The 14,134-nt window shown below is 46.4% G+C and overlaps 1 protein-coding gene across 7 annotated transcripts; it reads left to right on the top strand.

Annotated features, from left to right (window-relative positions):
* The first annotated feature begins 347 nt into the window (after window positions 1-347).
* tmem178 (transmembrane protein 178) lies at window positions 348-12,310 on the top strand. Of its 7 annotated transcripts, none has more exons than XR_005692901.1 (5): window positions 357-992; window positions 2,438-2,551; window positions 3,255-3,392; window positions 10,345-10,781; window positions 10,970-12,310. XR_005692901.1 is itself a non-coding variant. In XM_040009983.1 (4 exons), the coding sequence occupies exons 1-4, from the start codon at window positions 494-496 to the stop codon at window positions 10,584-10,586; spliced, it is 993 nt and encodes a 330-aa protein (XP_039865917.1). In that variant the 5' UTR covers window positions 357-493; the 3' UTR covers window positions 10,587-12,310. The 7 variants fall into 7 exon arrangements, 3 of the variants coding, with proteins under 3 accessions (XP_039865918.1, XP_039865919.1, XP_039865917.1); XR_005692900.1 differs by having other exon boundaries at window positions 10,345-10,833; XR_005692898.1 differs by having other exon boundaries at window positions 10,345-11,233; window positions 11,504-12,310.
* The last annotated feature ends 1,824 nt before the right edge of the window (window positions 12,311-14,134 follow it).

Here is a 14,134-nt window from a genome sequence, read left to right as displayed (position 1 = left end):
GCGTTTCCGGCTTGTACTTTCAAAATAAAGTTTTGGTGACAGTTTGACGTGAGTGATTGGCGTAAAGTGCAGGAGCAAATACAAGAATCGGCTGTTTTCATTCTGTTAAAACGAACAAAATGAACTTTTGAAGGCAGAACGTTAAGCTCCTAAACTTCTGCGCGCTGAAGCAGCGCAGCATCACGGACAGATGAATCTCGCTTTGAATATTTCTGCATGTTGCAGCAGCTGACCGTCTCAGGCAAAGCTTTCCGCTGTTTAACATTTTAGCCTGGTTGTTGTTATTATTATTTTCAACATTTTCATCGTCATTATTATTATTGTCCTCCTCCTGCGGAGACAAACGTTTTATTCTGAAGGCGCTCTCCGGGGACTTCCGGTTCTGAGGGGGTTACCTGCCTCCACCTTGACGCATCTCTGACGGTCAGTCGGCATGACAACGCGCTCTCGAGGGCAAACGGGGAACGGCTGATCTGGAGGATGGCAGCAGAAGATGCCCAGTAACGGGAACAGCGGCGGGAATCGAGCGGAGAGGGGCTCCGGGACCAGCCCGGTCCATGTCCCGGCCATGGAGCGAGCCCGACCGGCTACGGTGACGGTGTCCGCGGTGAGCCTCGCGCTCAGCGTGCTGTCGCTGCTGCTGCTCGTCACCGCCATCTCCACCGACCACTGGTACGAGACGGACACGCGCAGGCACAAGGAGAACTGCGACCGGCACGGCTCCGACTCCAACGACCAGAAGAACCGCGAGATGCCCATCTACCACCTGCCGCTGGTGGACAGCGGTCCCCGGCACCGGGACGTGGCGCTCATGAAGCCCGTGCATGTGGGCAGCAGGGAGGAGGAGCTGCTGGAGAACTGGCGGGCCATCCTGGGGATGGGCATCCTGGAGACGGAGTGCGGCAGGCCGCTGTTCTCCACCCACTCCGGCCTGTGGAGGAAGTGCTACTTCAAGGGGCTGGACCCGGACATCGACAAGCTCATCGACCGGGGTCAGAAACACACACACACACACACACACACACTGCAGAATAACGGTGCAGGTTAACACACGCTAACTCATCGACTGGGTTCAGACTGCAGAAACACACACATGTTCAGTGTGTGTGTTTATATACACGGCAGCGTGTGTGTGCAGGTTAATGCGTGACAGGAGCACATTGTTAGTGATTTCATGGAGCTGAACAGAAATACACACACTCTCTCTCTCTCTCTCTCTCTCTCTCTCTCTCTCTCTCTCTCTCTCTCACACACACACACACACACACACACACACACACACACACACACACACACACACTGTATCTCAACGCAGACTCGCAGGTTCGTTGAAGTCTTTTAATCCTCATGGTTTCACGCACACGCATGATCAATAATGACGTCATACATAAACATGTTTCTATCAGTTACCGATGGATGATTGAAGAAACGTAACCGACCTGCTCACACACAAACACACACACACACACACACGGATGATCCGGTGTTGTTTAACACTGGATGACATCACAGCAGGTAGTGGCATAAATCACATGGTCACCATTAGTGTGAGGCCACTCCCTCTCGAACCCCGCAGTAACTGTGAGGCTCAGAGAGAGGTGCATCGTGGGACTTGTAGGGCTGCGTTTTTGTGCTGACCCAAGAGCAGCTTGGACGCCGCCGGCCCGGTTTCTGCAGAGTGTGTGTCTGCAGTCTGGCTGGCTGCCGAGCTGAGAGCTGGAGGTCACAGCGATGGCGAGCGGCGAGGAGCTGGACCGCACATCAGATCAGAGCACTCCAAATTGCATCAGCCGACATTATGTTACATATCATTACACTGCATTAGGCTGGAGCTCAGATCCAATTAGATCGATTGATACCTGCGAGGAGGGCCAGCAAAAAGCAGCAGTACTTCCTGTTTATATGGCGTCGGCATCCGTTTGCTCTAACCAATTCAATTCAGCTTTATTTATAAAGCACCAAATCACAACTGTCACCTCAAAGCACTGCAGTCATGTCTGGATCGAGTTCATCTCGGCTCAGAGCTGGCACACATCACAGGGTCCAGACGGATCTTAGTCCTGGGCCAGGCTAGTCCTTATCCTAGTGAGTTCTGGTTAGTCCCCGTTAGTCCTTATCGTGGTCAGTTTGGTTAGTTCTGGTCCTCGGCTGTCCTGCTCCTGGTTAGTGTTAGTCCTAGTTAGTCCTGGTTGGCCCAGTTGGAGGATGTTGTGCATGTTGTGTAGTTGTGGATGTACACACACAGATCATGTGACGCCATGCTGATGATGTCTGGCATGTATAGAAGTCCCGCCCTCATGTAACCTGAGAGGATGTTTAATGTGGGTTTGCTACGTTTTGTCAGCTTGGGTCTGGAAACAGCAGGTGTGGTGATGCTATCAGCTCAGGTACATCAGTACGTGAATCTTAAAGGTGTCTCACCTGTGTGACTTTGCAGGCATTGCAGATCGCTGCACCGCTGTCAAGTATCACTTTTCTCAGCCAATCAGACTGAGGAACATCCCCCTGAACCTGACCAGGACCATCCAGCAGGACGAGTGGCACCTGCTGCGTGAGTACACACACACACACAGCAGTAATCACTAACAATGATTAACTGATCACATCAGAGTCTTAGTCGCGTCTCCACACGGAGCGTCTGTGTGACAAGCTTCAGTCTGTGTGTGTGTCTGTGTGTGTGTCTGTGTGTGTGTCTGTGTGTGTTCCCTCAGTGTGGCGTTCAGGGTCAGTCGGTGTTTCTCAGACTGTGGGTGTTTTCACACCTGTGCAGGTGACCCTAAGAGCAGTCAGCTGTGTGCATTTCAGTCTCACAGAAGAAGAAGAAGAAGTGATCCTCCGCTTCCTGCCGGGCACATGCTTGCGACCTTGGACGCTGCGTCACACGACCGCTCAGCGAGGTCACTATGATTGGACGCTTGGCTCTCTTTACACCAACGCTCTGTGTGCTTGGAGTTGCCTCAGCACCAATCACATCACAGGATTTTACCTCTGTGACATCACCGAGCGCGTCAGCGCCCTGTTCACTGCTCACGTCCCTGATTATAGATTATAGATCACTCTCCATCTTTGAACTCTTCCTGTAATTGGCTTGTGTTCTCGCCGCCATCCTCACTGCCAGTCACTGTTGCCACGGAAACACACCATCAGTTTTATGTAACAGTACCAAGGAGTGGTTACCACGGCAATGTTTTGTGTTCCTTCATTTCCTGCACTGATCACTGTGTGCGTGCGTGCGTGTGTGTGTGCGTCCACAGACCTGCGGCGCATCACGGCAGGCTTCCTGGGCATGGCGGCGGCCGTCCTGCTGTGCGGGAGCATTGTGGCGTCGGTGGGCTTCTTCTGGGAGGAGAGCCTGACGCAGCACGTCTCTGGGCTGCTCTTCCTCATGGCAGGTAACTCACCTGCTCTGTGCAGCAGCCCAGTGTCTCCCCCTGCTGGTCGCAGCTGAGGTTCACAGCGAGTACTGTCTTCATCTGACCATAGAAAGCGTCTTCAGGCAGCAGTGGTGATTTGGCACTTTATAAATAGAATTGCGCCGACAAAGAAAATCACCAGAGAGATTTGAGTGGGCTCGGCTATCAGAGCATCAACGTGAAATCATTTAGAAAGATTCAAGTAAAAGGTGACGTGTTTGTTTCCATGGCAGTGTACAGCGCCACACTGTAATGTTTCAGTGTGGTGTGCATACTCGTGCCATATAAACTTCTAAACCTACGAGTGCAGACTGGTAAACCTTATTAACCTGCCTGCCCTTACTAATGACTCACATTTGCTTAGTGACGAAACCCAAGGACGTTTACAAAGACTGTAAATAAACAAAAGAAGGCTAGAGGTGGACGGTTTTGTTGAGGTGAGTTTTGACAAGGTTACTGATGGACTCCAGTGATGGAGTAAAGCTCAGGGTGCAGCAAGTCAGACTCGGGCATTTATAAGTGAAAATGAGGATCATCAGGAATCCGTGGAGATGAGGGTGGGGGTGACGTGTCCCCAGAGCTCAGTGCATACTGGAGCCTCTCCAAACCCAAACAGGACCCACTGCAGTAATCCAGCCATGTGGTGAGCTGTGTTGGCCAAGTTACTTTGAAAAAATAATTAATTATAGTTACTAGTTACCAGAGATGGGCAGTAACGCGTTACTTGTAACGCGTTACTGTAATCTGATTACTTTTTTCAAGTAACGAGTAAAGTAAGGGATTACTATTGCAAAAACGGTAATTAGATTACCGTTACTTTCCCGTAGGAACGCTGCGTTACTGCGTTACTAAAACCGTGATTTTTTTGTGAGAATGTCTCACGACAGTGACGTAAGCGAGTGCGACGTTAGTGACAACAGCTGTGTGCCGATCAACAGTGGATCACATATCGATTGTGGGAGAGAGTATGAGCGTGCAGCGTTTAAAGCGTGGAAGCACTGACCTTACTTTGAGTTTGATTCCATAAAAAGTGACAAAAACATTAGTGTCCGTTGTGCGTGGGAAGAAAACTTCTTTTTACAGCGAAAAAACCCCCTAAACTTCCGAGCAAGCACCGAGTAGCTACGACGTAATGGGAAACTCACAGAGAAACTCGCGGATTCTTCCACTGACCGCGGCACACCTGCACCAGGGTAAACCTCCGCCTACCTCACTCCTGCTTTACAGGTGAAAATAGAGCAACAGGACCGCTGAGTCTTTGACTTTATTTATTTTCTGCTGTGTTTTACTTGCATCTATTTGAAAGACTGAGTGTAAACACAAAAAATATTTTATTTTATGTGCTGGAATGTGCAGAAAATAGATTTAAATGTTAAACTCATTTATTCAAGTCAGAGAATGTTGCAGATAATTTAATTTTTGCTTGATGCATAAAGTTAAAAGATTAAAACTGATAAAACAAGTTAAAAAAAAGAGACTTTTCCATTTGATTACATTTTGTATGATGGATTATGTAGAAAAAGTAGAATTGGGCTGAAAGATCTATCGCTTTATCACCTCTTCAGGTTGTAAATCGTGTTTTTAAAAAGTAACTAAGTAACTAAGTAATTAATTACTTTTGAAAATAAGTAATCAGTAAAGTAACGGGATTACTTTTTTGGGGAAGTAATCAGTAATTAGTTACTGATTACTTTTTTCAAGTAACTTGACCAACACTGCTAGTTACTTCTTTAAAAAAGTAACTGAGTTAGTAACTGAGTTACAAGATTCTAAAAGTAATTAATTACTTGAAAAGTAACTATTCCGTTACTTTAAAAAAATATTTAACCCTCTGGGGTCCAGGGTGTAATCGGCCATTTTAACCACTTTTGACGTCTAAAATCAGACACAAAAAACATCAAATTCGAGTAGAAAAGTTTTTTACTGTAACAACCACAAACATTTTCTTGAATCATATTTCATAACTTTAAATGCAAATAGAAATGGTCAATTTTAAAATCATACGCACAAGTTTGCAAACAAAGTTATTTGCAGCTATTTACCTTTTACCTTGATTTTTTAAATAACCATTTCAAACTACTTACAGAACAATCAGCTGTTCTTCAATAAGGTGCCACAAATTATTTGTGCCACTGCAAATATTTCTGTCCACTATAAAGGAGAACATCACAGCCTGATGCCTGCAGGTCTGACAGCAGCAGGTGTATCACTCCTGTTTCTACCTGGGGCCCGTTCTTCGTACGTCGCTTACTACATCCAAGATCAAATGACACATCCAAGACCAAATCATCGCGCTAACTCTGAGCTCGCTATTCCGGTTCCCCGAACACACCTGCTGTTGACGATTAGTACAGCTGGATGAAGTAATGTGAGATCACTGGGTGGCTTAACAGGGGCTACGCATCGATAGTAGAAACATTGATCAGCAACCCTTTGATTGGTCGGCGAAAATGTCAAAGGAGCGCGCTCGGTATTTTTCGGCAGCAGAGCAAGAACTCTTGAGTGAGGGATTTCAGGAGTTTCAGAGTTTAATCAGAACGCAAGGCTGCAAAAGCAAGGAGAGAGGGCTGGCAGAAAGTTGCTGACAAATTAAACTCGTAAGTAATTTAATAATAACAATAATAATGGAGTGGATTTATATAGCGCTTTTCAAGGCACCCAAAGCGCTTTATAATGCCACTATTCAGTCACTCTCACATTCACACACTGGTGGAGGCAGCTACAGTTGTAGCCACAGCTGCCCTGGGGCAGACTGACAGAAGCCAGGCTGCCATATCGCGCCATCGGCCCCTCTGGCCAACACCAGTAGGCGGTAGGGTAAATTTATTATATTATATTACATTATATCCCCTTTCACAGTAGAGCCACAACAGGACCCACTAGAACATGGGAACAAGTAAAAGTGCAATATAAGAATATTCTACAGAATGGTAATATTTATCACTTATATTGCTTTTCGTCTCTTGGAAAGAGACCCTGGAATAATCTGTTTGTTTATAACAGCAACCAAGAAAAGGGCAGAGCAAAAAAAGACAGGTGGTGGTCCTGCACCCCCTCGTCAACAAGTTGGTTAAGTAAATAATACCCTCACAGGAATATCGATATCTCTCTATGAGCACACTGTCGCGCTGAGCTACAGGATCCTGTCTATCCCGCAATATACGCTGAATTCTGAGGACTCTCCTTATCAATCTTGCACCTTCCGCAATGGGTGGCTCGCGTATACGGACAGGACATGGCTGCGACAGACTTCCCAAATCCACCTTCACTTTTATAGCCGTGGTCTCCCATCTTGATTACACGAAGTAATTTACAATTACTACTCTGAAATATGAATTACATCTGTAATAATCACATACATGAAATAGAATGTTAATAGTACATTTCCCTTTTTTAGGAAATGACCTGTATGTATCTGTGTGACATCAATAACAGGATCAAGTGCTGCATTATCTTCAGTTACATTGATGTTATTTATTTATGGTGAAACAGTGGTGGAATATCGCTGTTGCTTTCGTATAAATGAAGCGGACATACCTGCGTGGCCGCGATCTAATCCTGTTTACATAAAGTAAACCTGCTCCCGAGCAGGTTTACGCTTACGGATCTGTTGCTATGACAGCAAGTCCCGGATGAGCTTCGGGGAACCGAACGATCCAAGATCACGCGAAATCGTCAACAATCTAATCCAGCTAACTTACTTAGCGAGGTACGAAGAACGGGCCCCTGGAGACAGCAGTCGCCTCATTGTTCTGACACACAAAACTATCCACAACACTACACACTAACTACACAAGACAACACATTAACTACACACTCCAAACACGCTAAACGTCACAAATCTCTCACATCTCAAAACTCGCTCTCTCTCTCTCTGTTGTGACAGTGATGTACAGTCTTGTTGGTATATGTATGATCTCTATACATTTTACATCAAATAAAAACTTTGGTTGTAAGATTCAGGTCATCATTTATTAAAAGTGAGACATTTTAAATGAGAATAAGTTTACCAGCTGTCAGCTACATAGAAAAGGATCCTGGTGTTATTTGTCTCTCAGAAACAGTTCATAACTTCAACTCATTCATGTCACCTTAAAGGTAAACCTGTTTCTCCATCACCTGTTCAGCTCTGATGATTCAGTAAGGACATCTCCTAGTTTCACCTTCATGTTTCCCTCTCACCACATATCCAAACCGACATCATGACCAGCAGCTTTACAGCTGTGGCTCCAGCCAACATCAGCTGATTCTAGAAATTAATATTAAATAAATTCTAACAACAGCTGATCAAGCTTAAACGTGCTGCTGTTGTTTAGCGCGACATCTGCTGGTTTCCTATTTCTGGTGCAAAGTGGGCGATAAACAAACGAGAGAAAAGCTGATCAGCTGATCACTGATCAGTTTCATGATTGAAGTAGCAACAGGAGAGAGAGGGGAGAGCCTGAGAAAAGAAGAGGCAGCTGTGCAGCAAAGACGCAGAATAAATCCAGCTTTGTGTCTTTTTCATTGTAGCTGAAGTCCGGCACAAACTGTGTTTCTTTTCAGCTCAATACGAAACGCGTAATATTTTCTCTGAATGCGAGACGATTCCGTTTGTACGGGACGGTTGGAAACTCTAATAACTAACATTATGAATAAAATAAAGTTCACTATCAGTAACATCAAAGCACCCACCCAGCTGTATAAACACTCCGTCATGCTAGCTAGCACGCAGTACGAGTTATTGTAACTGACTTTAAAAAGTCAGCACAACTAAAATAAACTAAACTTGGTTTATATCTGACCCAGATTGACTGCAGGTCATAACTTCTTACCTGAAGGTTTGATCAGGTTGATCAGTGGTTGTTGATCAATGGTCATGAGAATTTGCATAATTAAGATTAAGGAACTGACCTCCCAGCCCATTGTTCCTTCAGTGGCTGGTTTCAGTCATTATGCAAATGTAAGACTGGGGAAACCTGCAGTCAGCTGAGACTGAAGAAGTCACCAGAATGATGATGAAACGTTTCTCCCACAAAACGCTGGTCTACGTCCATGTTCTAATTGACAAGTGACTGTGGGGGGAGCAGGGTGGAGGGTTTGTATCATCAGCATAGAAAAGCAAGCAGAGACCTGGAGGCAGATGATCTGACCAAGGAGGGGCGAATAGGTGGTGCAGTAAAGGGGTCCGAGCACAGGACCCTGGGGCACACCGTGGTTACCTGGAGCTGAGGTGGAGCCAGAGTCTGCCACGGTAATGAACTGTGTTCTGTTGGAGACCGGGAGAGTGCGGTACCAGTGACGCCAAGATAGTTGGTGAGGGGTGGCGTTGTTTTAATTCTGAGTAAGCTGTTAAAAGAAGGACAGCACGTTTCTACATCAGGGAATAAAGTTAGTGAAAGATTCATTTGCAGATGTGGTGACAGCTCTCCAGTGAGACATTAAAGTTGAATAAAACAAGCTCAGAAACAAGTGAAACACTGAAATAAATAACACTGAATAACGGCTTACCTTTACCCGAAAGTGAACAGACTCACCTTAACAGGGATGTTTCTCACGGTATCTCCTGTTTCTAATACTGAGGCACTGACACTGAGGAAGGCTCCCTCTCTGCTCTTTGAGCCGTTTCCGGGCCCAAAGTCAAACGAACACTGCAGCATCACTGAGAGTTAAAAACTGTCTAAATTATTTCATCTTTAATAAAATTATCAGCGTTGCTGCTTTACCAGGTGTAACAATTAGGTTTAACATCCAGGCATCCATGAAAACAGAATTTATGAAATTTAACAGTTAGAAGTTAGCAGGAAGTTAGCTCGCTAGCTTCCACCTCAACATGATATAGCATGTTCTGACAGAGATTTCTGAAACAAATTCAAACGTACAGCTCTGCTATCACTTCCAACATAAATGAAGACAGAAAACTAAACAGAAGTGACGTTTGTAGGGTTACTGAAGTTTGGCTAGCTGGTATATAATGATGTGCTACGTGATTGCTAGCAACACAGCTATGTTAGCATAACATAACGTTAACTTTTATCGAGTGGAAAAAAGTTAACGTGAGGGTTCCCGATGGTTAGGGACAAATGCAATCACATGGCAGGATGCTGTGAAACAGCGGTCCCCAACCTTTTCTGTGCCACAGACGGTTTAATGTCCGACACTATTTTCATGGACCGGCCTTTAAGGTGTGGCGGGTAAATACAACAAAATAAAATGAAACGACAAAGACACAAACTGTGGTATTTTGTAAGAATAACAATAAACGTGAATTCACTGTGTAATTGTTTAACTTTATTAGCTGTGCCCTCCTGAAATGTGCCAACAACCTTGAGAGTAACATCCACCTCTCTTTATGCTCTCTGGTTGCTATGGTAACATGTACATATTTCTTTCAAAATAAGACACACGACTACAACATGGGAAAAGACCCAGGGAAACCAAATTAACGATAGAAACCCTGAAAACCATAAATTTCACACCCGAGCATCAACTCTCGCGCCCCAGTACCAAACGGGGCCTGGGGGTTGGGGACCACTGCTGTAAACGGACCAAACTTCAGGCAGGAGAACAACTGAGATAATCCATCCACAATGTGAGGTTAATATACTGCTGCATGTGCTGGGCTGTAGTTACATCGGAAGGTTTTTATTACCGTGCTTTAAAATGAACAGTGGTGATAAAAACAGAGATAGGCCGACAGGGATGTTTTTAGGGGTTTATTGAGATTAAATAGAACAAGATACAAAACATGTTAAAAACACAACAGCCTTAATAAACACAGACTAGTTCGGACCTGGAGGCAGGATTCATACGTCATCACTTATAGACCAGGTTGTGTTGACAGTCAGAGGGTTCATATTTTACCTGTTGGTAATGCACCTGCAGGTCTCAGCCAATTACAGCCAGCACAGGTTCAGGTGTCAGTCTGATCTGGTCTCTGATTCGTTCTCAGGGATCTTCTGCACCATCTCCCTGTGCACGTATGCAGCCAGCGTGACCTACGACCTCTCCAGAAACCCGCCCTTCATCTACGGCCTGCCGGCTGACGTGGATCACGGTTATGGCTGGTCCATCTGCTGCGCCTGGGCCAGTCTGGGTCTCACTGTAGCGTCTGGCTGCCTCGGCACCACCTTTCCCTTCCTGAGCCGGGCCGGAGCACTGCGGTCCAAAACCGCCCACGAGTCCTCCGTCTGAGGCGAGGAAGAGGATGATTCTCGGACGACAAAAGGTGTATTTTTGGCCGGTTCCGTAATAGGAGGGGCCTCGGACTGCAGACGGAGCTGCGCACCTGTTCGTGCTCCTGATTTGGACCCAGCTCAGGTCACCGCAGCGTGCACTCTGAGCCTCGCCTGGTTCCTGTGATCCATCTCTGCAGTGGTGTGGCCAAAGGTACCATCAGTGATCAAGTTAATAAAAGATAAATTAGCTGTTGGTCAATCAGGTGAGTCATCTGTACTTACTTGACATCAAACATGTAAAGCCCAGTTGAGAGTCAGACAGGTGGCCAGGTCTCAGCAGCTGTCTGTCAGTCAGCTCTGACTCACCGTTTTCTTTCTGCTGTCCCATCGTCCAATCAGAAGCTTCATCGGTGTGAAGGTCACCTGAACTGAGGCAGGTCACAAAGCTGCTGCAGCTGGGTCCCCATCAGGAGCAATAACAGGAAACACACACACACACACACACACACACACACACACACACACACACAGGTGTGCGCTGGGATCCAAACCTGCTGCAGGTGTGATCTTCATGGAGCCTTCCCATGCGGATGTTTCGGAGCGCTGCGCTCCGATCAGTCAGTTGGGCGGAGCTTCAGGTGCACGCGAGCGCTCTGAGCTCAGGTGAGTGTTATCCAGTCATGCAGGGTTCACACGTTGCTTAGGCATTTGATGTTCGGGTGTGGCCTTCTTAGTGATGACAGCCAATTACAGACAAGCAAAGCTAATTGTTCTTGTTCGGCTTGGATCCACAAGCCAGTTCAAAACGTGATAGGTGTGAATCCCGCCTGATGGATCAGAGTCTGAGCTGCAGAGCGTCACGTGACCAGGTGGCGTGCTGCAGGTTTGGATGGCGGCGGCCGCTCACAGATGTGTATATAAATGTGCTTTCAGCTGCGAGCTGAGCCACAGACTGAACCCTTTACTCTGCGACGCTGAGCAGGTGCTGCTCGCTGACTTCAGGCTTCCCGCAGGAGGGAACGCACTGACAGATGATCCAGGTATCAGTGCTGCCGCTCTGTTATCAAACAAAGGAGTTGACCTTTAACCTCTGACACCGACTCCTCTGTAAACAGGGTATGACACCATTTATGTTTAAGCTTTTTCAGGTATCAGCCTCTGAGACTCTGCATCAGCCTATCGGAAGCCCCGATGCCTTCTCGTGACCCCCCTGTACGAGCAGAATCGGACGTTTGAAGTTCAGGCTCTGGGCTTTCAAAAACATCTGGAATTACAAACATTCATCCACCAGCTGCAGACACCAAACTGAGAATGTCCACAGCATCCTTCCCATCATCAGGAGGAGGGCTGATGATCAGCGTGAGGAGGAGTATCAGGGGGACGGACCCATCGAGGTCTTTAGGCTCCTGAGGGAGAATGACGGTGGATGAAATGTTTGTGTGCAGCTCAAAGTCAGAACTTTATTTAATTTCAAGCCGACACGCAGAGTGAAACGGTGACTCACCATCACTATCGACCTTTAACCTGTAGATTCCACACTGAAAGCTCCCATGTTCCTCCTGATACCCCATCATAGCTCCACTGTCCCCTCATGGAACCTTTGCTGCCCCCTGCTGGACACAGCTGTAAATACATGGTGTAAACATGATGGGACTCGTCACCTGTAGCTGCTCCTGTGGAAGATCTGTCAGCATTTGTTGGATGTATTTATATCTGAGAATTAAATATTTGTTAAATGTGTGTGAGGCGTGTTATTGTGGTTCTGATAACATCACATAATGAAGAGGCGCAGGCTTCACTGAGCACATCAGGGCAGCACAACTCACGTGGACTGGATCCAGTTACCAGGTGAGTTAGAAGGTACCTGGTGGAGACAGTCACATGTGCTGCTGCTCAGAAAAGTCTGTCATTCACCTGTAACATGAACCGTGTGACCCGGGTAGTTGGAAGAGCTGATGTTCTCACGTGTGCAGGTTTCTTATTTTCTAAAAGGTACCTGACCCAGCCTGGCCCTGAGCGAGTCTAAATGTTTGTCACTGAAGAACATTTCAATAAAGTTTCTTTCAGCACCATCAGATGCTATGAAGCAGTTCAGCACAACTCGGAGGGAAACGGTGACTTGTGACCATGAAGAAGAACCACTGAAACCCAGAAACAGGAGCTCAAACCATGAGGGAGACGTATGTCTGTGAAGGTTCTCAGTCATCCAGGTCATTGCAGTCGAAAGAGCTTGGAAAGAAAAGCGTCTGGACTTCTTTAAGTTGCTTGAAGACGTTTCACCTCCATTCATCGGCGAGACCAAACAGCCACTTCACAAGCGCATGGCGCAACATAGAAGAGCCACCTCCACGGGACAAGACTCAGCAGTCCATCTGCATCTAAAGGTCAAAGGTCACTCTTTCAAGGATGCCAATGTTCACATTTTGGACAGAGAGGACAGATGTTTTGAAAGAGGAGTGAAAGAAGCATCTATGTCCACTGTGAGCGACCATCTTTGAACAGAGGGCGGGGCTTACGACACCAACTGTCTGCCATCTATAATCCAGTTTTGAGATCCTTCCCAGACGCCTTAACGCCCACTCACATCCTGGGCCATCTGACCTCAGGAAATCACACGATAGTTTTCACAATGAGCTCCCCCAAAACCCTGGCTGATTGGGACCCACACCCGTTTTTATACCTTGGCTCATGTGATTAGAGGATCATCAGGGGGTCCTTTTGTCCCTCTTTGGGGGGAAACTCCCACTGGGTTTAAATCTGGGACTCTCCACCATTTGACTCTTAGAACAGAAGAAGCTTCTCGGCTGAGAGGTGAAACGTCTTCAAGCAACTTAAAGAAGTCCAGACGCTTTTCTTTCCAAGCTCCGTCGACCATGAAGGTGACAAAACTAAAGAATCAGGAAACTGGAGAGAGGTCTGAGAGCTCTGAGTCTGCCCAGAACGCTTATAAGAACAAGGTGCGACATCACAGAGATGTTAACATTGTTTAAATAGAGTGACCATCTTCAGTTCATGTTGAAAACTTTTTATTTTTTCAAACACATAAATCATTAAAAGTTCCCTAAAATCTTCAGCAGCCTCTCAGGAAACATGAGAGCCTTTATTTCCACTCAGCTCTTTGGGGGTTAGCACAGTCCCTGTTCCGTCCTCTTCTGGCTTCACTGGGGTGGCTGTGGCTCAGGTGGTAGAGCAGGTCACCTGCTAATCTGGAAGGTGGGTGGGTATCAGATGTCAGGTATCCTTGGACGAGATACTGACCTGAAGTCACTCTCAGATGAATGTGTGTGTGAATGTCAGATAGAAAGAGCACAGAAAAAAAGTGCTTGTGTGAAGAATGAGGCAAGCTGTGTGAAGTGCTTTGAGAGCTCAGACTAGAAAAGCACCATATAAGAACCAGTCCATTTACTGTTCCAGTGAGAGCAGCCTTAAGCTCAAAGCTATTTTAAAAACCCACCACTCCTTTACAGCTGCCTGTGGACGCCAAAGGGTTAAAATATCCCCATTTATTGTCTAAATCCAGCCATCCAGTCAGATCATGGTAGCAGTAGGTTAAACAGCTATTCC

This window comes from Simochromis diagramma, unplaced genomic scaffold (assembly GCF_900408965.1).
Source record: "Simochromis diagramma unplaced genomic scaffold, fSimDia1.1 OVJJ01000578.1, whole genome shotgun sequence".
Lineage (NCBI taxonomy): Eukaryota > Metazoa > Chordata > Actinopteri > Cichliformes > Cichlidae > Simochromis > Simochromis diagramma.
The sequence above is the reverse complement of the archived record's forward strand: the minus strand, read 5'-3'. Positions and strand labels throughout refer to the sequence as shown.